Genomic DNA, 25954 nt, shown 5'->3' with positions numbered 1-25954 from the left:
GCAGTTTTTTCACCTGGCTGAGCTACAACTGCAGTGAGCTGTGATTGGTTGTAGGGAGCCTGTCTGGCGCCTAAAAGGGCACTCCTAATTGGATGATTCTGACAAAGAGGACTGCTGGTTACCAAGGCTGCGAGGTGGGGCGGAGCAGGGGGGTTCCGACTCGGAGGGGGGTTCTGAAGCTGCGATAAGACCACCAACGCCCCTGTCGCCCCTGCCTAAGACCGGCCCTGGCAGTAAGAGCAGGTAGGCTGGGTTCTATCTGCTGCCGGCTTTCAACCCGCGTGTCATCCAAAATGGCTACGCGTGTCATAGGTTCGCCATCAGGGTCATAGAACATGCACTGCCAGATCCTTGCCCAAATGTAAATTAGTACCAGTTAATGTCAATAATTGATTGTTACCCGCCAATTATTGATTTAATTATTGATTTAATGGCTCATTAACTATTTTATTTGTGCTCGGATCTTAGGATCATGCACAAATTTGGACACCATTTATAAAATCCAGGGTTCATGTACATATTTCAAAAATTTTTTCTTTTCAGAAACTATAACATGGAGTAGCAAGTATCACAGGTGTTTAGCTAACCTGCTGTATTTACAATAAACTTGAATCTTAAACTGAAAGATTTTATTCATTTGCTGACTTATTGAATTAGGTTTTTTTTTTTTTTTTAGCCACATCTTTTTTGAGATTAGCATAAATGGAGGTGTCTGCTTTGATGGGGCTCAGTGACTTTAGGGAAAATTAAGCTAGCAGCCTTCAGTCTACCTAGCCTGTGTCCCTCTCTAGGGCTTGCACTGCGAAAATAATATTCAGGATTGCTCCTTTCATACTTAATATGTCATTGCAGGATTATCTCATACTAGTAAAAAAGGCCCGTTTCTGACGCAAATGAAACGGGCACTAGAAAGGTTTTCCTCGGAGTGTGTATGTTTGGGAGAGTGTATGTGGGAGTGACTGTTTGAGAGTCAGAGTGAAAGTGTGAGTCCAATCCATGCTCCTCTGTCACCTGGCCCCTCCATTCATCCCTATCCAGCAATTCCGCTCTCTCCCTGAGGCCTGCCCTGCAATCCATATGCATCCATGGCCATCTGTCCCCTCCATTCATCCCTATCCAGCAATTCCCCTCTCCCTGAGTCCTGCCCTTCCAATCCATGCCCATCCATGCTTCTCTGTCACCTGGCTCCTCCATTCATCCCTATCCAGCAATTCCCCTCTTTCCCTGAGGCCTGCCCTGCAATCCATATCCATCCATGCCCATCTGTCCCCTCCATTCATCCCTTTCCAGCAATTCCCCTCTCCCTGAGTCCTGCCCTTCCAATCCATGCCCATCCATGCTCCTCTGTCCCCTGCCCCCTCCATTCATCCCTTTCCAGCAATTGCCCTCTCTCCCTGAGCCCTGCCCTCCCAATCCATGGCCATCCATGCTCCTGTGTCCCCTGCCGCCTCCATTCATCCTTTTCCAGCAAGTCCCCTCTCTCCCTTCCATGACCCCCCCTCGCATCCATGCTCCTCTCTCTCCCATGTGGCAGCCTGGGCCGCCCTCTTCTTCCCCCCTTCGCATCCATGCTGTCGTTTCTCCCCTGCCCTCCCGCTCCCATTGTTGTAGTTTTCTGGCCACCCTCTTCTGTCCCCCCAACAGGCGTGTTTTTTTTTTTTTCTTGTTTTTAAATTTACCTTCTTGGCGGTTCCGGCAGCGAAGCGTCAGGGAAGGAGGCGGTGCTCCCGACGTCTAGGTTTCCCTTCGCTGTGTTCCGCCTTCTTTTGACGTCATCCTTGACGTCAGAAGAAGGCGGAACACAGCGAAGGGAAGGCTAGACGTCGAGAGCGCCGCCTCCTTCCCTGATGCTTCGCTGCCGAGCGATTGGTTGTGTCATTGCTCCGCCCTCGACGTCATAACGTTTGACGCGTGGGCGGGGCAGACACAATGCGATCTCACCCCCTTCACTTTGCTAAGAGAGGCTTCATTCGAACGTTGGAGGTGCGTTTTATATAGAGAGATAAGATTTGCCATCAGCTGCGAGAATAAGACCACTTAAGCCTCTTCCTGAGGATGTCAGAAGCTTTTGTTTTGTTTTTTTGTTTTTTTTTAACCAAGTGAGAAGCAGTGCATGCAATAGTTAAGAAGCAATTTGTTGGTCAGCTCTATAGCAGCTATATAGGTGACCTAGATTTGATTTCCAAGTCCATTTTGTGCTCCTTGGGCTGGCTGATGGCTACAGGTGCTGTGGAACAGGGAACATGGAGTAGGGGTAAAGACATCTAGTGACCAGACTTATTGTTATAGTTTATTGGATTTAATATTCCATTTTTCCTTATTGGATAGCAAAGCAGATTACAAAAATTAATTTAATTTAAAAGCTTTTAAAAGAAAAGGTCCTCCATCATGAAAAAGGACAGGAAAGTAGAGATGAAACAGTATTTACTGGTTTTTGTACCCTCCCTGGCTGCTGTGAAGAGAAGGAGTATTACAATTTCTCAGGTATGGCAATAAAAAGGGTAAGCCTTTTAAAACAGATTTTTTAAATTCCAGGTAGCTATGAATGAAGGCTGTATGGAGTTGTCCTCCGTTAGAGCAACAATTTCCATTCAGCTGAAATTGTGAGAAACTGCCAAACCAAATTAGAATCCTAAAACAGACATCTCAACTAACAGAAACTTCAAATGAAGAACGTCTGGCGAGAGCTGTCTCTTGGTTAACTCTCTTTTTCTTTTTTTTTTTAATGCAGTAATTTGAGCTGCTGTAAGAGGGTCTGAGCTGTTTTTTGTTACTGTTCTATATCCCAGGTTGATGAATAAGGATCTGAACTTCCTGGGGGGGGGTTTGTATTTCAGGCTGGTAAATGAAGAGCGTACTCTGGAAGTAGAAATTGAGCCTGGTGTCCGAGATGGGATGGAGTATCCCTTCATTGGGGAAGGTTTGTAGCAGGCTATATTTATTTGGGTTGGTTTTACCTCTGTGTAGATGAAGATGCAGTATAGGGTGACCTTTCCTCTTCCTTTGTCTTTACAGGTGAACCTCACTTGGATGGTGAACCTGGTGATCTGCGCTTCCGCATTAAGGTTCAGAAGTAAGTGTAGAATGCCACTGTCTCACAGAAATGATCTGATGTAAGAGAGTCAGTGTTTATCTGAGATTAGCAGTGTATCCACCTTCATCTCCAAGACATGACTTTTTTTTTTTGTTACATTTGTACCCCGCGCTTCTCCGAGGACAAGCAGGCTGCTTGTTCTCACGACTGGGGTGACGTCCGCGGCAGCCCCCACCAACCGGAAAGAAGCTTCGCGGGACGGTCAGCACGCAGGGCACGCCCACCGCGCATGCGCGGCCGCCTTCCCGCCCGTGCGCGACCGCTCCCGCCAGTTCCTTTTTTTCCGCGCCTGGAGAGAGTCGTGTTTTGCGCTCTCTCTGTTCAGCCGCCGGATCGTTCGATCGCGTATACGCTGATCGTGCTTTTTTCTAATTTTGTTTCTCGGTTTTCGTTACCGCCCGGTTTCTTTTTAAAAAAAAAAAAAAGAAACCCTGCGCGTGTGGGACACGCGCTCCCTTTTTTCCCTCGCTTCCAGCGGGGACGCCACATTGCGGCCTAGTGGCCGCTCGGTCGTTTGGTTTTCGTGGTGTGATTTTAGCCACCATTGACGACTTTGACTTCGCCGACGCGATTTTTCCGTCGATGTCCTCGAAGGTCCCGAGTGGATTTAAAAAGTGTGGTCGCTGCGGCCGGCCGATCTCGCAGACCGACACCCACGCTTGGTGCCTCGGGCCGGAGCACAATCTCAAGTCGTGTTCTTTGTGTCTCGGTCTCCGGAAACGGACTCAGGTTGCGAGGCAAGTTCTGCGGGACCGTCTTTTTGGAACTTGCGCCGGCCCCTCGACGTCGACCTCGAAGGCATCGGTATCGACGCCCGGCCCTTCGGTACCGGTATCGATGCCCGAGACATCGGCACCGATGGCAGCGACCCCAGGAGAACAGGTCCCGTTGGCCCGCCGGTCCTCCGGTGAGAGTGGGGGTGAGAGGCCGCGTGGGCAGTCGGCCCCGGTCACGCCCTCAGCTCGTGGCCCACGGGACCGAACCCTGTCTGACCCGGTACCTCGAGACCGAGGGGGATCGACCTCCTCCTCCTCCATGCCCTCCGGCGCCGGTGACGTGCATCGGAAGAAAGAAAAGAAGCGTCGTCACCGGTCGCCTTCGGTGCATCCCGATGTCGGAGAGGAGGCGACGCCGAAGCGTCATCGACGTGAGGAGAGGTCTCCGTCGGTTGTGGAGGTACCGACGCGTCGGGGTTCCGGCACCTCGGTGCCGTCTCCTGGCCCCCAGCAGCTTCCGGCACCGACACCCTTACCGGCCCCACCGCCTTTCCCGGCAGCGGGCCTGGACGAGTGCCTCAGAGCCATCCTTCCGGGGATCCTGGAAGGGCTGATACGCCAGGCTGTGCCGGCGCCGATGACTGTGGCGCCGGCGAGCTCTAGCCCGGCGCCGGGGCTGTCGACACCGCCGCCGCTTGCGGTGCCGGTCTCGACTGCCAAGCAGGTGGAGTCCCCGTCGACGTCGATGGAGGGAGCTCCGTCCCCGCCGGCGCGGGAGTCCACCGCTCGACGACACCGAGACCTTGGTGCCTCGACGTCGAGCCGGGCCCGGTTCAGGACTCAGCTACATGAGCTAATGTCCGATACCGAGGATGAGGACTCGTGGGGGGAAGAGGAGGACCCTAGATATTTCTCCTCAGAGGAGTCTACGGGCCTTCCCTCGGACCCCACGCCTTCACCGGAGAGGAAGCTCTCACCTCCTGAGAGTCTCTCCTTTGCCTCCTTTGTGCGGGATATGTCTATTAGCATTCCCTTCCCCGTGGTCTCTGTGGAAGAGCCGAGGGCCGAGATGCTCGAGGTCCTCGACTATCCATCACCACCTAGAGAGTCCACGGTGCCGCTGCACAATGTCCTGAAGGAGACGCTGCTCCGGAACTGGGTGCGACCATTAACTAACCCCACCATTCCCAAGAAAGCAGAGTCCCAGTACAGGATCCACTCTGACCCAGAGCTCATGCAGCCCCAATTGCCCCATGACTCAGCGGTCGTGGATTCTGCTCTCAAGAGGGCACGGAGTTCGAGGGATACCGCCTCGGCGCCCCCGGGGCGGGAGTCTCGCACTCTGGACTCGTTTGGGAGGAAGGCCTACCAATCCTCCATGCTCGTGACCCGCATCCAGTCATACCTGCTCTATATGAGCATCCACATGCGGACCAATGTGCAACAGCTGGCAGACCTGGTCGATAAGCTCCCGCCGGAGCAGTCCAGGCCTTATCAGGAGGTGGTCAGGCAGCTGAAGGCGTGCAGAAAGTTCCTGTCCAGGGGTATTTTTGACACCTGTGACGTGGCATCTCGTGCTGCGGCCCAAGGTATAGTGATGCGCAGGCTCTCATGGCTGCGTGCCTCTGACCTGGACAACCGCACCCAGCAGAGACTGGCTGACGTCCCTTGCCGGGGGGATAACATTTTCGGTGAGAAGGTCGAGCAGATGGTGGACCAACTGCATCAGCGGGAAACCGCTCTCGACAAGCTCTCCCACCGGGCGCCTTCAGCATCCACCTCCACAGGTGGACGTTTTTCCCGGGCCCGGCAGGCTGCACCCTATTCTTTGCGAAGCGTAGGTACAACCAGCCGGCCCGAAGGCCTCGTCAGGCACAGGGACAGCCCCAGCGCGCTCGTTCTCGTCAACAGCGTGCGCCTAAGCAGCCCCCTGCGCCTCCACAGCAAAAGCCGGGGACGGGCTTTTGACTGGATCCACGGGAACATAGCCGCCCTACAAGTGTCCGTACCGGACGATCTGCCGGTCGGAGGGAGGTTAAAATTTTTTCACCAAAGGTGGCCTCTCATAACCTCCGACCAGTGGGTTCTCCAAATAGTGCGGTGCGGATACGCCCTGAATTTGGCCTCCCTGCCTCCAAATTGTCCTCCGGGAGCTCAGTCTTTCAGCTCCCATCACAAGCAGGTACTTGCAGAGGAACTCTCCGCCCTTCTCAGCGCCAATGCGGTCGAGCCCGTACCACCCGGGCAGGAAGGGCAGGGATTCTATTCCAGGTACTTCCTTGTGGAAAAGAAAACAGGGGGGATGCGTCCCATCCTAGACCTGAGAGGCCTGAACAAATTCCTGGTCAAAGAAAAGTTCAGGATGCTTTCCTTGGGCACCCTTCTGCCAATGATTCAGAAAAACGATTGGCTATGTTCCCTGGATTTAAAGGACGCATATACTCACATACCGATACTGCCAGCTCACAGACAGTATCTCAGATTCCGCCTGGGCGCACGGCACTTTCAGTATTGTGTGCTGCCCTTTGGGCTCGCCTCTGCCCCACGAGTGTTTACCAAGTGCCTCGTGGTGGTAGCGGCCTACCTACGCAAGCTGGGAGTGCACGTGTTCCCATATCTCGACGATTGGCTGGTCAAGAACACCTCGGAGGCAGGAGCCCTCCGGTCCATGCAGTGCACTATTCAACTTCTGGAGCTGCTGGGGTTTGTGATAAATTACCCAAAGTCCCATCTCCAGCCAACTCAGTCTCTGGAATTCATAGGAGCGCTGCTGAATTCCCAGACGGCTCAGGCCTACCTTCCGAAGCGAGGGCCACCAACCTCTTGGCCCTGGCTTCGCAGACCAGAGCGTCTCAGCAGATCACAGCTCGGCAGATGTTGAGACTTCTGGGTCATATGGCCTCCACAGTTCATGTGACTCCCATGGCTCGTCTTCACATGAGATCTGCTCAATGGACCCTAGCTTCCCAGTGGTTCCAAGCCACCGGGAATCTAGAAGATGTCATCCGCCTCTCCACCAGTTGCCGCACTTCACTGCTCTGGTGGACCATCCGGACCAATTTGACCCTGGGACGTCCATTCCAAATTCCGCAGCCCACGAAAGTGCTGACAACGGATGCATCTCGCCTGGGGTGGGGAGCCCATGTCGATGGGCTTCACACCCAGGGTCTGTGGTCCCTCCAGGAAAAGGATCTGCAGATCAACCTCCTGGAGCTCCGAGCGATCTGGAACGCACTGAAGGCTTTCAGAGATCGGCTGTCCTGCCAAATTATCCAAATTCGGACAGACAATCAGGTTGCAATGTATTACGTCAACAAGCAGGGGGGCACCGGATCTCGCCCCCTGTGTCAGGAGGCCGTCGGGATGTGGCGTTGGGCGTGTCGGTTCGGCATGCTCCTCCAAGCCACGTACCTGGCAGGCGTAAACAACAGTCTGGCCGACAGACTGAGCAGAGTCATGCAACCGCACGAGTGGTCGCTCCATGCCAGAGTGGTACGCAAGATCTTCCGAGCGTGGGGCACCCCCTCGGTGGACCTTTTCGCCTCTCAGACCAACCACAAGCTGCCTCTGTTCTGTTCCAGACTTCAGGCACACGGCAGGCTTGCGTCGGATGCCTTTCTCCTCCATTGGGGGACCGGCCTCCTGTATGCTTATCCTCCCATACCTTTGGTGGGGAAGACCTTACTGAAGCTCAAACAAGACCGCGGCACCATGATTCTGATAGCGCCCTTTTGGCCCCGTCAGATCTGGTTCCCTCTTCTTCTGGAGTTGTCCTCAGAAGAACCGTGGAGATTGGAGTGTTTTCCGACTCTCATTTCGCAGAACGACGGAGCATTGCTGCACCCCAACCTTCAGTCCCTGGCTGTCACGGCCTGGATGTTGAGGGCGTAGACTTCACTGCGTTGGGTCTGTCTGAGGGTGTCTCCCGGGTCTTGCTTGCCTCTAGGAAGGATTCCACTAAAAAGAGTTACTTTTTCAAGTGGAGGAGGTTTGTCGTGTGGTGTGAGAGCAAAGCCCTAGAACCTCGTTCTTGCCCTGCACAGAACCTGCTTGAATACCTTCTGCACTTATCAGAGTCTGGCCTCAAGACCAACTCAGTAAGGAATCACCTTAGTGCGATTAGTGCTTACCATTATCGTGTGGAAGGTAAAGCCATCTCTGGAGAGCCTTTAGTCGTTCGATTCATGAGAGGCTTGCTTTTGTCAAAGCCCCCTATCAAGCCTCCTACAGTGTCATGGGATCTCAACGTCATCCTCACCCAGCTGATGAAACCTCCTTTTGAGCCACTGAATACCTGCCATCTGAAGTACTTGACCTGGAAGGTCATTTTCTTGGTGGCAGTTACTTCAGCTCGTAGGGTCAGTGAGCTTCAAGCCCTAGTAGCTCATGCTCCATATACCAAATTTCATCACAACAGAGTAGTGCTCCGCACCCACCCAAAGTTCCTGCCGAAGGTGGTGTCGGAGTTCCATCTTAACCAGTCAATTGTCTTGCCAACATTCTTCCCCAGGCCGCATACCCGCCCTGCTGAACGTCAGTTGCACACATTGGACTGCAAGAGAGCATTGGCCTTCTACTTGGAGCGGACACAGCCCAACAGACAGTCCGCCCAATTGTTTATTTCTTTCGACCCTAACAGGCTAGGGGTCGCTGTCGGGAAACGCACCATCTCCAATTGGCTAGCAGATTGCATTTCCTTCACTTACGCCCAGGCTGGGCTGACTCTTGGGGGTCATGTCACGGCTCATAGTGTCAGAGCCATGGCAGCGTCGGTGGCCCACTTGAAGTCAGCCACTATTGAAGAGATCTGCAAGGCTGCGACGTGGTCATCTGTCCACACATTCACATCACATTACTGCCTCCAGCAGGATACCCGACGCGACAGTCGGTTCGGGCAGTCGGTGCTGCAGAATCTGTTTGGGGTGGTAAATCCAACTCCACCCTCCAGGACCCGAATTTATTCTGGTCAGGCTGCACTCTCAGTTAGTTGTTCTTCGTAGGTCAATTTCTGTTGTACCCTCGCCGTTGCGAGGTTCAATTGACCTGGGTTCTTGTTTTGAGTGAGCCTGAGAGCTAGGGATACCCCAGTCGTGAGAACAAGCAGCCTGCTTGTCCTCGGAGAAAGGGTATGATACATACCTGTAGCAGGTGTTCTCCGAGGACAGCAGGCTGATTGTTCTCACCTACCCTCCCTCCTCCCTTTGGAGTTGTGTTTCATCTTTTGCTAGTCATTCAACTGGCGGGAGCGGTCGCGCACGGGCGGGAAGGCGGCCGCGCATGCGCGGTGGGCGTGCCCTGCGTGCCGACCGTCCCGCGAAGCTTCTTTCCGGTTGGTGGGGGCTGCCGCGGACGTCACCCCAGTCGTGAGAACAATCAGCCTGCTGTCCTCGGAGAACACCTGCTACAGGTATGTATCATACCCTTTTCCCATTCATGGCAGGCTCAATGCGGCTTACATGGGGCAATGGAGGGTTAAGTGACTTGCCCAGAGTCACAAGGAGCTGCCTGTGCCTGAAGTGGGAATCAAACTCGGTTCCTCAGTTCCCCAGGACCAAAGTCCAGCACCCTAACCACTAGGCCACTCCTCCACTTGACCAATGAGCAGGATGAATTGGCCACTCAAGTTACTGATGTCCTTCAACAGTGCTAACATGAGAATTCAAAATCCAGAAAATCCTTTTGGTATGCAAAGGAGTTCCAGCATAGCTTCCACTACATAGGTTTTTTCAGTACCTTTTTCTATGTGAAGTTAATTAATCACATGAGTTCTCAAAAAAAAAAAAAAACTTTAAAAAAACACATTTATTATTCGTATTCCTGTGACTGTAGACTGATGTGGGCATGTTTTGTCAAAGGCTGGTCAGAGTCAAAACTGTTCAAAAAAAATGTTAAATCCAAACAGTAACATCCAGAAAAACAGTTACAAATCTAATAAATCATAGAGCAAATAAATTAAAGTTAAGTATAAAAATCATGCAAAAACAGAGATCTAGATTTACAGTATACAGAAGGTGACTGAACATGTTACACTGTGCAGTGGACAGGTGTAGCAAATAAATACAGCATTATATTATTGTGATAAGCAGTGAATCCTGATCAGTCATGTCAGTGACAGTGTGCATGATTGTGCTAACAGTCATGAAACTGGCAAAGGCTACAAGGGGAAATTCAACAAACCCGCTTCTCTTGCCTCACCAATTTGCTTCATTTGTTTGAAGGTGTGAATAAACATGTGGATAAAGGTGAGCCGGTTGATGTAGTGTATCTGGATTTTCAGAAAGATTTTGATAAAAGTTCCTAATGAGAGACTTCTGAGAAAATTAAAGTCACGGGATAGGAGGCAAGGTTCTGGTGTGGAGTATGAATTGGTTATTGGACAGAAAATATGGTAGGGTTAAATTCACTCAATGGAGGAGGGTGAACAGTGGAGTGCTGCAGGGACTGGTGCTATATAACATATTTATAAATGATATGAAATCGGAAACGACGAGTGATTCTGTTCTATTAAAGAGAATAGACTTTCCTTTTCACTTGCAGAGGTCTGACTCTATAGTACCACCCACCACCCCTAGGTGAACTCTCTTTTTATAGGGCAGTCAAGGGACAAGTATCTTCATTACACCATAACTGGTCAATCCTACTCCTTGTTATCCCCTATCATAGTTCACCTTGTCACTTTTGTGAATCACATCAACATGACCTTCATTCAATGTAGTACATGTTCTGCTTTAATCCTAAGGCAAACTATCTGGAATCTTAGAGCTTGTCCTATGTGTCTCCAAGTATCAGCTTTGAAAGATGAGATCAACAAACTCAAGAAGGAATTAGCTACAATTAAAGAAACATCCAAGATTACTCAGTTCCCAGCCAATTTACCACCACTACTACCATGGAGAATGAAACAACAGAGGAATAGATGGGTCACAGTGGTGTAAAGAAGAAGGTTTTAGATACATAGGAGCATGGGGTAATACATGGAAAATAACCGGCTATACTGTAATGATGGTTACATCTTTCTGTGATGGGAAAAAGGATCCTTAGGGAGAAATTCAGACAGTGTGTTTCTAGACATTTAAACTAGAGGGTGGGTTGACAAAAGGAAACAAGGAAATTCAGAAAGTCACCCCCAGAATAAACATGATGACAGAGGGAAAGGTCAACTAAATATAGAAAAGCACCTAAGCTCACTAAGCACATGGAAAGCAATGAGCAAAATGTTCGTAGTCTAAAAAGGTACAAGACCTGTAAGCCCTGATGTTTGAGGAAAACTTGGATATTGTTGCTGTTACAGAGATGTGGTTCAATAATTCCCATGAATGGGATGTGACCATACCAGGCTATAATCTTTTTAGGAAGGATAGAGAGGGCCGATGAGGTGGAGGAGTTTCACTGTATGTAAGAGACAATATCAGAGTTGCTGAAATGCGGGCACCTGGGGAAAGGAAGAAGCTTTATGGATCATCCTGGAAAGAGAAGATGGAACCTGCATCCACATGGGGGTTATCTACAGACCTCTAGCACAAAGGAGAGCTAGACAAGAATTGATAGAGGATATTCAAAAGATTGGTATGAAAGGGGAGGTGCTACTGTTGGGAGAGATTTCAACTTGTCTGGTGTGGATTAGAATGTCCCGTTTGCAGAATCGGAAGAAGTAGGGAGATTGTGGACGCCTGTCAAAGAGCCTTGCTCAGAAAATGGTGACGGAGCCCACGAGGAAAGGGTCGATGCTGGATCTAGTGCTCACGAACGGAGGAAGTGTTTCCAATATCTGGGTGGGTGCTCACCTAAATAATAGTGATCATCACACCTTATGGTTGATATAAGGGCAAAGGCGAAGTGTGGACGCACAAAAACTCAAAGTATCAGATTTCAGATGTACTGATTTTGATAAAATGGAATAACTGACGAAGGAGCTGTTGGCATGGGAGGTGTAGGAGTAGTGGAAAATCAGTGGTCCAAGCTAAAGACTTCTATAAATTATGGTAACTGATCTTTATGCAAGGAAAGTAAACAAAACCAAGAGAAACAGGAAGCCTGTATGGTTCTCCAAACAAGTAGCTGAAAAAATAAGAGCAAAAGAGGCTTTGTTCAAGAAATACAAAAACACACAACGAGAGAATCACAGAAAAGATTATAGGATTAAACTCAAAGAAGCGAAGAGGGAAATACGGTTAGCGAAAGCGGAAGAAAAAATTGCAAAGATGTAAAGAAAGGTGACAAGACCTTTTTCAGATAAATTGGAGAAAGGAGACCAAAATAGGAATGGATTTGCAAGACTCAAAGATGAGTGGCTACATGGAGAGTGATGAGGACAAAGCAAATGTGCTAAACAGTTCTCTTCGGTGTTCACGGAGGAAAATCCTAGAGAAGGACCGTGGTCGGCTGCCAAGGGAACATTTGGGAATGGAGTGGATACTACACCATTTACAGAAGAGTGGATAATGCACCGTTTATAGAAGAAACAGTTTATAAACAGCTTGAGAATCTGAAGGTGGACAAAGCTATGGGGCCGGATGAAATGCATCCCAAGATACTGAGGGAGCTTAGAGAGGTCCTGGCGGGACCTCTTAAAGATTTATTTAATAGATCTCTAGAGACGGGAAAGGTTCTGCGAGATTGGAGATGAGCGGATGTGGCCCCTCTTCACAAAACATACCTACAATTTGACATCTCAAGCGCATTCAACATGGTGGATCATGGAATACTACTTCCTATATTAGAATATTTCGGAATCGGAGGTCCAGTCCTCAAATGGTTTGAGGGATTCCTCACCACCAGATCCTACCAAGTAATTACAGACACCGAAAGATCACCTCCATGGACACCAGAATGCGGAGTTCCACAAGGCTCCCCCTCTCACCAACCATTTTCAACCTAATGATGATACCTCTAGCCAAATTACTAGCCGATCAAAACCTTAACCCTCACATATATGCTGACAATGTCACAATCTACATCCCATTTAAACACAACCTAAACGAAATCACCAACGAGATCAACCAAAGCTTCAGAACCATGCATAGCTGGGCAGACTCATTCCAGCTAAAACTCAATGCGGAAAAAACTCAATGCCTAGTACTCGCCTCACAATACAACACAAACAATTACTCCACTATAACCACACCATACTGAACCCTCCCAATATCAAAAAACCTGAAGATTCTTGGTGTTACCATCGACCGAAACCTTACTCTCAATACCCACGTGAAAAACACGACAAAAAAGATGTTATGCTCGATGTGGAAACTCAAAAGAATCAAACCTTTCTTCCCGAGAAACGTTTTCCATACTCTGGTCCAGTCCATGGTTATTAGTCACCTGGACACTCTATACGCTGGCTGCAAAGAACAAACTATTAAGAAACTCCAAACAGCCCAAAATACCTCAGCCAGACTCATATTTGGAAAAACCAAATACGAAAGTGCGAAACCCTTAAGAGAAAAACTTCACTGGCTTCCACTCAAGGAACGCATCGAATTCAAGATCTGCACGATCGTACACAAGATCATCAACGCAGATGCCCCACTGTACATGGCTAACCTTGTGGACCTACTGTCACGTCTGTGGCCGTGACCACCCTCAGCCTTACCTTCTTTCTGTGGGTCAGCAGCTCTGCTGGCTTCTGTCTGTGTTTGTCTTGTCTCTAGTCTCTGTGCTGATTGCTTCACTAGACCTCACCTGTGTGGGCTATGCCTCTCTAGGGAGCCAGCATCTAAGATGGCTGCCACCGGCTCTGTGCCAGCTTCCAAGATGGCTCCTGCTTGTCTTTCCTGTGGGCTCACTTCCTATGTATGTCAAGCCTCTCTTTGGGGTCAGTGTACTTCCTGCTTCTGTCCTGCTGCTGGTGACTCATCAGTGAAAGCCTTCATAAGGAAGTGCTGTGCTTGCAGTCTGGGCCTTTGCATAAGTGTTATGCTCTTAGGCCAGGTCAGGTTAGTAAGTGTCTGCTGCACTACTGCTTAGCCTCTCTCTGGGTTCCAGCCCAGTTTCTTTCTGTGTCTGTGTCTCTGTTGTCCTTCCGTGGGGGGTCTTACCTGCCACTGTCTGTCTGTGGACTGCGGGTCCTTCCTGGCTTACCCTGTGTTTGGGGTGAAGCCTCTGTTCCTGGCTTACCCTGTGTTCGGGGTGAAGCCTCTGCTCCAGGCTTACCCTGTGTTGGGGTGAAGCCTCTGTTCCTGGCTTACCCTGGGTTGGGGTGAAGCCTTTGTCCGGGTTTGTTCTCTGTCTGTTTGCGAAGCCTCAGCCTTTGTGGGTTCCCCAGTCAGTGTGGGAAACGGCTGTGGCTTCAGACCCTTGGCCTGTTCTTCCTGGTTTGCTCTCTTTACCCTGAACCCTGCCTTGCCTAGCCTGTGTGCCTACCCTGCTTGTATATCCTGAGGGTATATCCTGAATCCTGTATCTGTCTGGCTAGTGTGTTTTCCTGGGTGATTATTCCTGTATCCTGTCTCCACCTAGCTAGAGGGTGTACCCTGTGGGTATTCCCGGATCCCCGTTCTGCCTAGTGTGTTGCTGCCCTAGTCCTTGCTCCTGCTAACTTCTGTACGCCTGGTGTTCCTTGGTCTGTCTTCTGGGTCTTGCTAGTGGCTGTGCAGCAGCACACTGTCTGAGTCTAGTTCCGTGCCCTGTCGCCCTCGTGTATCCCAGACCCAGGGTGGGTCCTCTGGATCTTCAGTTCCTGCCTTATCCTGCAAGTCCTGCCGGCCGCCTGCACTTCGGAGCTCAACTCCAGAGGAACGGTGGCTAGGTGCAGGTGAAGCTGTTCCTGTCTCATCTGTTCTAGTTGCCTGCCTTGTACTACTCCAGTCCAGAGTTCCAGTACTGCTCTTCTGTGTTTCCAGTCCCGAGGTGGTCTTGCCTGCCGCTGCCGCTCCTCGGCAGTGGCCCAAGGGCTCACGAACTCCAGTCCTGCCTCGAGGACCTGATAGAATGCCAAGGTTCTCAAGAACGCGACACCTACTGCCCAGAAACATCTAGAGATCAGCCCGCAAATTCCTCAACCTGAATTTCCCTAGTTGCAAAGGAATTAAATATAAGCAGGCATACGCCTCTACCTTCTCCTTCAGAAGTACACAGATATGGAACAGGTTACCCCAGCCCTAAAACCATAGACAACCCAAGTAACTTACTCAAATCTCTGAAGACACATCTCTTCAATAGAACCTACAAAAAGAAACCTTAGACACAAACTCACCTCCCAATCTATCCTACCTAACACCACCCTCTCTAATTCCACATCCTTTTTCTGCATACTTTCGATTGTATCTATTATTCTGTCATGGCTTTGTCATAACAACACTCTGTAAGCCACATTGAGCCTGCAAATAGGTGGGAAAATGTGGGGTACAAATGCAATAAATAAAATAAATCTTCACTACCCTAGCTGCAAGGGACTCAAGTACAAATCAATTTACGGATCCAGCTTCTCCTATATAAGCACGCAACTATGGAACGCATTACCGAAAGCCAAAAAGACAACGCAGGATCACCTCAATTTCCGGAAATCACTAAAGACCGATCTGTTCGAAAAGGCATACACTACTGATCTAACTTTAACTGAACACAGCAACACAACGAAGCCATAACCTGCAATGAACAATATATCACTCTTCTTCTCTTGATTCTCTAATGTTCTATAACAGCATCACTCTGTATTTGTTTCATCACCAGAGGTGGCTAACACCTCACAGTACTATGTAAGCCACATTGAGCTCCAAAGAGGTGGGAAAATGTGGGGTAACATATATGATAGTAACATAGTAGATGACGGCAGAAAAAGACCTGCACGGTCCATCCAGTCTGCCCAACAAGATAAACTCGTATGTGCTACTTTTTGTGTATACCCTACCTTGATTTGTACTGTCCTCTTCGGGGCACAGACTGTATAAGTCTGCCCAACACTATCCCCGCCTCCCACCACTGGCTCTGGCACAGACCGTATAAGTCTGCCCAGCACTATTCCTGCCTCCCACCACCAGCTCTGGCACAGACCGTATAAGTCTGCCTAGCACTATCCCTGCCTCCCAACCACCAGCCCTGCCTCCCACCACCGGCTCTGGCACAGACCGTATAAGTCTGCCCAGCACTATCCCTGCCTCCCAACCACCAGCTCTGGCACAGACCGTATAAGTCTGCCCAGCACTATCCCCACCTCCCAACCACCAGCCCCGCCTCCCACCACTGGCTCTGCCACCCAATCTCAGCTAAGCTCCTGAGGATCCATTCCTTCTGAACAGGATTCCTTTATGTTTATCCCACTCATGTTTAAATTCCGTTACCGTTTTCTTTTCCACCAGCTCCCGCGGGAGGGCATTCCAAGCATCCACTACTCTCTCCGTGAAAAAATACTTCCTGACATTTTTCTTGAGTCTGCCCCCCTTCAATCTCATTTCCTCTCGTTCTACCGCCTTCGCATCTCCGGAAAAGGTTCGTTTGCGGATTAATACCTTTCAAATACTTGAATGTCTGTATCATATCACCCTGTTTCTCCTTTCCTCCAGAGTATACATGTTTAGGTCAGCAAGTCTCTCCTCATACGTCTTGTAACGCGAATCCCATACCATTCTCGTAGCTTTTCTTTGCACCGCTTCAATTCTTTTTACATCCTTAGCAAGATACGGCCTCCAAAACTGAACACAATACTCCAGGTGGGGCCTCACCAACGACTTATACAGGGGCATCAACACCCCCTTTTTTCTGCTGATCACACCTCTCTCTATACAGCCTAACAACCTTCTAGCTATGTCCACCGCCTTGTCACACTGTTTCGTCGCCTTTAAATCCTCAGATACTATCACCCCAAGATCCCTCTCCCCGTCCGTACCTATCAGACTCTCCCCGCCTAACACATACGTCTCCCGTGGATTTCTATTCCCTAAGTACATCACTTTGCATTTCTTCTCATTGAATTTTAATTGCCAAACCTTAGACCATTCTTCTAGCTTCCTCAGATCCTTTTTTATGTTTTCCACTCCCTCCCGGGTGTCCACTCTGTTACTGATCTTAGTATCATCCGCAAATAGGCAAACTTTACTTTCTAACCCTTCGGCAAGGTCACTCACAAATATATTGAACAGAATCGGCCCCAGCACCGATCCTTAAGGCACTCCACTACTCTCCTTTCCCTCCGAGCGAATTCCATTAACCACCACCCTCTGGCGTCTGGCCGTCAACCAGTTCCTAATCCAGTTCACCACTTCGGGGTACAAAATCAAATGCAATAAATAAAAGTGGAGACGGTGAAGAAGTGGGAAACTACAGACCGGTAAGTCTCACGTCAGTAGTAGGAAAAATAATGGAGTTGCTGCTGAAAGAAAGGATAGTTAGCTTTCTAGAAGCCAATGGGCTTCAGGACCTGGGGCAACATGGCTTTACCAAAGGAAAATCCTGCCAAACGAATCTTATTGACTTCTTACTGGGTGACCAAAGAACTGGATGAAGGACACAGACTAGATGTAATCTACTTGGATTTCAGCAAAGCCTTTGATATGGTATGGGATTTGCATTGCAAACCGTACAAGGAGAGACTTGCCAACCTGAACATGTATACCTTGGAAGAAAGGAGAAACAAGGGTGATATGATACAGACGTTCACAAATTTGAAAAGCATTAATCCGCAAACAAACCTTTTCCAGAGACAAGAAGGCGGTAGTACTAGAGGACATGAATTGAGCTTGAAGGGGGGCAGACTCAGGAGTAATGTCAGGAAGTATTTTTTCACAGAGAGGGTGGTGGATACATGGAATGCCCTTCCGCGGGAGGTGGTGGAGATGAAAACGGTAATGGAATTCAAACATGCGTGGAATAAATACAAAGGAATCCTGTTTAGAAGGAATGGATCCACAGAATATTAGCGGAGTTTGGGTGGCAACACCGGTAAGTGGAATGCAAAACCAGTGCTGGGCAGCCGTCTACTGTCTATGCCCTGATCGTAACTGAATAGATATGGATGGGTTAGAGTGTAAATTTTAAGGGGCTTCGACGTTAACTTCAGAACTTTTAGTACAAGAACAATGCTGGGCAGACTTCTATGGTCTGTGCCCTGAGAATGACAAGGACAAATCAAACTCAGGTGTACATACCATGTAAAATGAGTTTATCTTGTTGAGGAGACTGGATGGACCATATTGGTGTTTATCTGCCATCATATACTATGTTACTATTAAATTTGCAGATGAGACAAAACTGTTCAACGTTGTTAATACATGAGTGGACTGTGAAATATTTCAAGAAGACCTTAGGAAATTGGAAGACTGGGCATCCAAATGGCAGATGAAATTTAATGTGGACAAACGCAAGGTGATGCACATTAGAAAGACTAATCCAAATTATAGTTATCTAATGCTAGGGTCTATATTGGGGGTCAGCACTCAAGAAAAAGATCTAGATGTCATTGTAGATAGTATGCTGAAATCTTGTTCTCGGTGTGGATCGATGGCTAAGAAAGCAAACAGGATACTAGGAATTATTAGGAAAGGGATGGTGAATAAGATCCCAAAATACTGTAATGTCTCTGTATTGCTCCATGATGCACCTTCAGTTCTGGTCACCATATCTCAAAAAAGATTTAGTGAAGGGAAGTCTTGCCTCACCAATCTACTGCATTTTTTTGAGGGGGTGAACAAACATGTGGACAATGGGGAGCCGGTAGATATTGTGTATCTGGATTTTCAGAAGGCGTTTGACAAAGTGCCTCATGAAAGACTCCAGAGATCGGAGGTAGGGTATTACTATGGATTAAGAGCTGGTTGAAAGATAGGAAGCAGAGAGTAGGATTGAATGGTCAGTATTCTCAATGGAGAACGGTAGTTAGTGGGGTCCCTCAGGGGTCTGTGCTGGGACCGCTGCTTTTTAATATATTTATAAATGACCTAGAGATGGGAGTAACTAGTGAGATAATTAAATTCGCAGATGACACAAAGTTAATCAGGGTCGTCAAGTTGCAGGAGGAGTGTGAAAGATTATAGGAGGACCTCGCGAGACGGGGGGATTGGGCGTCCAAGTGGAGATGAAGTTCAATGTTGACAAGTGCAAAGTGATGTATGTGGGTAAGAGGAACCCGAATTACAGCTATGTCATGCAAGGTTCCGCGTTAGCAGTCACAGACCTAGAAAGGGATCTGGGAGTCATCGTTGATAAGACAACATTTGGCAAGATGGCCGCCGGAATGTTGGTTGAGAAATAACTAGCTCCAGGGAAACAGGCAGAAATTAACCATATTTACTGTAATTTAAACTTGATCTTGTCAGAGGTTCATTATGAATAACAACTGAGCCTGTTGTTGAACCTTTTGCTGCTTTATCGCCTTGTTTTGCTGCTCTCATAGACTGATAGACTGCTTCAACTGTTGAGCCACAGCACACCGAAAATTCAACCAGGCCCATGACACGTGAGTGCCCACCACCTCAACCACGATGTTAAACTGCCCAACTTGGTTATCGGTCAACTTTACCTGCCTATAACACCACTAATTACCAGTAACGTAGACAGAATAGGTAATGCTTCATATGCCACCTTCCGTTTAGACATCTATCAGCCCTAAATTGACATCACTTACCCGACATCGCTAATGGTACTTTGGACCGGCAGACCATGTTTTGACTCCTGCACTGCTGGTCATTAGTGGCGGCTGGAACACGTTTGCCACTTGTGATACTGAATACCAGTGGTTGTCAAGCTCACTGGGTCGATTACCACTCGGACCGCTTTTGCCTATTCTACAGCTGATCGCTGCGGTTGCTGAGAGATGTTTATCTCCTGAGCCGCCTTCTGTTGACTGTAGCTGAACACCGCTGGGCCTACTGCCACACACATTGTGTCTGCCTTTTTTATAACTGATCTCTAGCGATTGCTGTAAAACAGTTGCCCCCTATGTCTTCGGCTGCTGAGCATCATTGGGCCGACTCTCTCACGGACCGCGTCTGCCTCCTGCACAGATGATCGCTAATGGTTGCCGGGAAACGCCTGCCCCTGTGTTGTCAGCTGCTGGCGGGTATTGAGCCTTGCGAGAAGACTGCCATACGCTTACTGAGGTCATCATCCTTGGTGGCTGATCTTTGCTTGGTCCCGCACTGGTTTCACATCGGACTACCGACGCTGGGAGCTGTGAGAAATACCGGTCGACGAGAGAGAGAGAACAACGAGTCAGTCAAGAGTATATACAGTGGGGGAAATAAGTATTTGATCCCTTGCTGATTTTGTAAGTTTGCCCACTGACAAAGACATGAGCAGCCCATAATTGAAGGGTAGGTTATTGGTAACAGTGAGAGATAGCACATCACAAATTAAATCCGGAAAATCACATTGTGGAAAGTATATGAATTTATTTGCATTCTGCAGAGGGAAATAAGTATTTGATCCCTCTGGCAAACAAGACCTAATACTTGGTGGCAAAACCCTTGTTGGCAAGCACAGCGGTCAGACGTCTTCTGTAGTTGATGATGAGGTTTGCACACATGTCAGGAGGAATTTTGGTCCACTCCTCTTTGCAGATCATCTCTAAATCATTAAGAGTTCTGGGCTGTCGCTTGGCAACTCGCAGCTTCAGCTCCCTCCATAAGTTTTCAATGGGATTAAGGTCTGGTGACTGGCTAGGCCACTCCATGACCCTAATGTGCTTCTTCCTGAGCCACTCCTTTGTTGCCTTGGCTGTATGTTTTGGGTCATTGTCGTGCTGGAAGACCCAGCCACGACCCATTTTTAAGGCCCTGGCGGAGGGAAGGAGGTTGTCACTCAGAATTGTACGGTACATGGCCCCATCCATTCTCCCATTGATGCGGTGAAGTAGTCCTGTGCCCTTAGCAGAGAAACACCCCCAAAACATAACATTTCCACCTCCATGCTTGACAGTGGGGACGGTGTTCTTTGGGTCATAGGCAGCATTTCTCTTCCTCCAAACACGGCGAGTTGAGTTCATGCCAAAGAGCTCAATTTTTGTCTCATCTGACCACAGCACCTTCTCCCAATCACTCTCGGCATCATCCAGGTGTTCACTGGCAAACTTCAGACGGGCCGTCACATGTGCCTTCCGGAGCAGGGGGACCTTGCGGGCACTGCAGGATTGCAATCCGTTATGTCGTAATGTGTTACCAATGGTTTTCGTGGTGACAGTGGTCCCAGCTGCCTTGAGATCATTGACAAGTTCCCCCCTTGTAGTTGTAGGCTGATTTCTAACCTTCCTCATGATCAAGGATACCCCACGAGGTGAGATTTTGCGTGGAGCCCCAGATCTTTGTCGATTGACAGTCATTTTGTACTTCTTCCATTTTCTTACTATGGCACCAACAGTTGTCTCCTTCTCGCCCAGCGTCTTACTGATGGTTTTGTAGCCCATTCCAGCCTTGTGCAGGTGTATGATCTTGTCCCTGACATCCTTAGACAGCTCCTTGCTCTTGGCCATTTTGTAGAGGTTAGAGTCTGACTGATTCACTGAGTCTGTGGACAGGTGTCTTTCATACAGGTGACCATTGCCGACAGCTGTCTGTCATGCAGGTAACGAGTTGATTTGGAGCATCTACCTGGTCTGTAGGGGCCAGATCTCTTACTGGTTGGTGGGGGATCAAATACTTATTTCCCTCTGCAGAATGCAAATAAATTCATATACTTTCCACAATGTGATTTTCCGGATTAATTTGTGATGTGCTATCTCTCACTGTTACCAATAACCTACCCTTCAATTATGGGCTGCTCATGTCTTTGTCAGTGGGCAAACTTACAAAATCAGCAAGGGATCAAATACTTATTTCCACCACTGTAGCTTCATGCGGAAGTTTTGCGGATAAGCCAGTATACCGACATATGATTCTGACCCATCTACCTATTGCCACAAGTTGATTACTACAACAACCAGTGGCGTAGCAAGGGCGGGGCGGTGGGGGCGGTCCGCCCTGGGTGTCATCGGGTGGGGGGGGGTGCTCCGCTCCCGCTGCTCCGCCTTAAAAATTTTTTTTTAGAAACGCCGGAGAGTGGCAGGCAGCGCGCCTCGCGTCTGCCCTGCTAGTAAAGAAGATCTCGCTGACATCGTCGCCCTTCCCACATTGAGTCCCGCCCCCCTCTGAGGCAACTTCCTATTACCGCGAGGGCGGGCGGGACTTATTGTGGGAAGGACGTCGACGAGATCCTCTTCAGTGTTGCCAGGTGGGCGGTTTTACCGCCCAATTGGGCGGTTTTCCGCGACCCGCCGCAGGAAATTTTTGCCCGCGGCGGGTTGCGGTTTTTTGGGCTGTTTTTGGCCTTCAGGGCGGTTTTTTCGGCGCGGGGGGGGGCGGGGTTAGTGACGTTTTTGGGTGGGGTTAATGAAGTTTTGGGCGGGGTTAGTGACGTGGGAGGCAGGGCCGATGACGTGGGAGGCGGGCCGATGACGTGGGAGGCGGGGCCGATGACGTGGGAGGCGGGGCCGGTGACGGCGGGGGCGGGGGTGATGACGCGGGGGTGGGGGTGTCAGGGGCGGGGTTTGTGTTTGGGCAGGTTTTGGGTTGTTTTTTGGGCTCGATTGGGCTGGGAAAAAATTTTCCACCTGGCAACCCTGATCCTCTTTACTAGCAGGACAGATGCGAGGCGCGCTGCCTGCCACTCTCCGGCGCTTCGAAAAAAAAAATTTTAAAGGCAGGACAGGGTAGGAGCAGCAGGAGAACGGATCTCAGCTGTCGGGTCGGGGGAGGGGACTCAGAGGGGAGAAGGGGATTGGAGAGGGTTGGGGGAGCTCAGAGGGGTGCTTAAAGGGGATTAGGGAGGGTGGGGGAGCTCAGAGAGGGGAGAAGGGGATTGGGGAAGGGTGGAGAGCTCAGAAGGGTGCTTAAAGGGGATTAGGGAGGGTGGGGGAGCTCAGAGAGGGGAGAAGGGGATTGGGGAAGGGTGGAGAGCTCAGAGGGGTGCTTAAAGGGGATTAGGGAGGGTGGGAGAGCATCAAGGAGGGGAGAAGGGGATTGGGGAGGGGTGTGGGAGCTCAGAGGGGTGCTTAAAGGGGATTAGGGAGGGTGGGGGAGCTCAGAGAGGGGAGAAGGGGATTGGGGAAGGGTGGAGAGCTCAGAGGGGTGCTTAAAGGGGATTAGGGAGGGTGGGAGAGCATCAAGGAGGGGAGAAGGGGATTGGGGAGGGGTGGGGGAGCTCAGAGGGGTGCTTAAAGGGGATTAGGGAGGGTGGGGGAGCTCAGAGAGGGGAGAAGGATTGAGGAAGGGTGGGGGAGTTCAGAGGGGTGCTTAAAGGGGATTATGGAGGGTGGGGGAGCTCAGAGAGGGGAGAAGGGGATTGGTGAAGGGGGGAGGGGAGTGCTCAGATGGGAGAAGGGGTCTGAAGCTGGAACTGGGGTCTGACAAGGGGGCAGGAGGGAAAATGGGTCCATGCCTGGGGCAGGTGGGAGAATGGGTCTGGGGCTGAAAAGGGGGGATGCAAGGCATGTGGTGGATGAAGGGGGCTAAAACTGTGGGGACTAGGGGCTTTAAAGGGGACAGGGAGAACTGAGGCTGAAGCTCGGGACTGGTGAGAGAAAAGGGCTGGGGTTGAAACTAGGGGCTGAAAAGAGGACAGGGAGAAGTGGCTGGGGGCTGAAGCTCGGGACTGATGGGAGAAAAGGGCTGGGGACTGGTGGGATAGTGGGGCTGAAAAGGGGGGCAGGTGGGAGATGTGGGCTGGGGCTGGAACTAGGGGGGCAGGTGGAATAAGGGGGCTGGAACTGGGGGCTGAAAAGAGGGGGCAGAGAGAGAGGGGATAGAAGGGGGGAGCGTGAGGGAGGGCAGACCCTGGATGGATGGTAGAGGGAGGGCAGACGGATTGAAGGGGCAGAGAGAAAGGGCAGATGGTGGGTGGAAGGGGAGAGAGAAAGAGGGCAGATTGGGACAAATGGTGGATGGAAGGGGCAAAGATAGAGGGCAGATGTTGATGGAAGGGGGAGAGAGATGGCAGACTGGGGCAGATGGTGCATGGAAGGGGCAGAAGTGGATGGAAGGGAGAGAGGGCAGACAGTGGATGGAAGGGGCAGAGAGAGAGGGCAGACACTGGATGGAAGGGGCAGAGAGAGAGGGCAGACACTGGATGACAGAGAGAGAGCGAAGACATGCTGGATAGAAGGAAGACAGTGAAAAGATGAGGAAAGCAGAAACCAGAGAACGAACTGTAAATATATATTTTTATTTTTTTTTGCTTTAGGATAAAGTAGTATTGTAGCTGTGTTAATAAATGTTTATAATAGAACATGTAAATAAGGTAATCTTTTTATTGGACTAATTTTAATACATTTTACTTTCGGAGAACAAAACCCCCTTCCTCAGGTCAGGATAGGACACTGTAACAGTACTATACTGAATTGACCTGAGGAAGGAGGTTTTGGCCTCTGAAAGCTAAATGTATTAGTCCAATAAAATGATATTATTTGTTTTATTTCTATTTGTTAATTTGTAAAGTGGTGATTGGTATTTGTTAGTTTTTTCAAATTTACATCTGCTGTCTTTATATTTTGCACAGTACTAGGGGACATTTTCTGTTTCTGTGGTGTTGAATTGTATGCAGAGTCTGGCATCGGGGGTTCAGTTTAATTTTTGTCTAAATAGAAAGTTTATGATTATTTATTCTATAGTGGATTAGGGTGTATCTGTGTTTGTGAAAAGACATGGCTTTCAGTTGGCATTGACTGTGCAGGATTGAAGATCTGTACTAATCTGTCTGTTTTCGTTTTACAATAGGTGAATTGATGTTCTAGTGCTCACAGTAGTGTTTAAGATGCTTTCCTTTTCCTTGTGTGACTCGTACAAATTACTGCTTATGGTATGGTAGAATTGCTCTATAAGTCCTGAGTGTTTTGTATTCTCGGTATGCCTAATATTGGATTTCGTTGGCGGGGGGGGGGGGGGTTAAAAAATGACCGGCCCCGGGTGTCAACTACCCTAGCTATGCCATTGACAACAACTCTTATTGAATGTGAGTAACTGCTTTCATTAAGCAAAAGCCGAGAACAGATGACAATAGGTGGCCTGTAGCAGAAGTGAAGACTCAAGATCTAGTTTTTACCATAGTCTGGATTTGTATATTGCTCAGTTCTAACTCAAATGCCCTGACCTGCATCGCCTGCTCCAACCTGCATCATCTGTTCCTGCCTGCATTTTCTCCCCCGGCCTGCATCATTGCATCATATCACCATAATATCTAACGGTTTTCACTACAACCTTTATTTGTTGTTGTTCAATTAAGTATTATCACTTTTGCTCTGTTTAGAGTTCCAAATTATAACCAAATTTTATAAAGTTAATAGTCCTACTGTTTCATTGTTTTCACTGCTACTTCTCAATTGCTTCCTCAGGCACAGTTAATTTATGTTAGTAGCTAATTGTCTTATTGTTCCACGGTATTCACTTCAGATCTTTAAGTGGTGGTGTTCAATTATTAGGTACTGTCAATATCCCTCAGTTTAGCTTTCTCAGTTCAGCTAATCTATGTAATAAGCTAATCGTCCTTAGCCACAGCTAATTTATATAAGTAGCTGATTGTCTTACTGTTCCATTGTATTTACTGTAGATCTTCAATTGTGGTTGTTCAATTATTAAGTACTGTCACTTTCCCTCTGCTTAGTATTCTCAGTTACAGCTAATTTATATAATCTAATTGTCTTATTGTTCCAACTACTTGTTTTATTAACCTGCTCTATGCTAGAGGCCGCTGTCTTTTTACTATCATTACCTATACAATTCCTGACACACCTCGGTGTTACTACAACTCAGTAATCTTTCAGTCCTTCTCACAGATATCCAGACTACACTTCTGCAGCATGTTCTTCTTTAAAATATTTTTTATTTTCTACTCACTTGCCAACATCTTTGCAACACTTATTGCTCCCTCACCATCAGAAATTAACATTATTCCAGTCTTTTTACCACCATAAAAAAACATCCAGGATAATTTCATGTCATCGAACTGGCGACTTCAAAAGAAACCTCCCTTCTACCTACCAATCATCAATAATCAATGAAACTCCTTCACCCAAATCCATCTCAAGACAAATTATCAACATTCAGTCTTCAACCTCGAATGTTGCACCTTATCTATCCGTCCGAGTGGGTTATGTCAATGCCAGATCTGCAGCTAATAAGACTGAAATCCTTACAGACTGGTTTAAATCAGACAAACTTGATCTACTATTCATTACAGAAACTTGGGCCCA

General features: G+C 48.9%; 1 protein-coding gene across 1 annotated transcript in view; it reads left to right on the top strand.

Moving 5' to 3' along the window:
• Positions 1–25954, top strand: part of DNAJB11 (DnaJ heat shock protein family (Hsp40) member B11) — a gene marked incomplete in the record, with an annotated part of 406113 nt that overhangs the window by 305504 nt on the left and 74655 nt on the right. The window contains 2 exon segments of the mRNA XM_030209526.1: positions 2838–2920; positions 3016–3073. Of these exon segments, the coding sequence (XP_030065386.1) occupies positions 2838–2920; positions 3016–3073 (141 nt within the window).

Source organism: Microcaecilia unicolor, chromosome 7, assembly GCF_901765095.1.
Source record: "Microcaecilia unicolor chromosome 7, aMicUni1.1, whole genome shotgun sequence".
Lineage (NCBI taxonomy): Eukaryota > Metazoa > Chordata > Amphibia > Gymnophiona > Siphonopidae > Microcaecilia > Microcaecilia unicolor.
The sequence above is the reverse complement of the archived record's forward strand: the minus strand, read 5'-3'. Positions and strand labels throughout refer to the sequence as shown.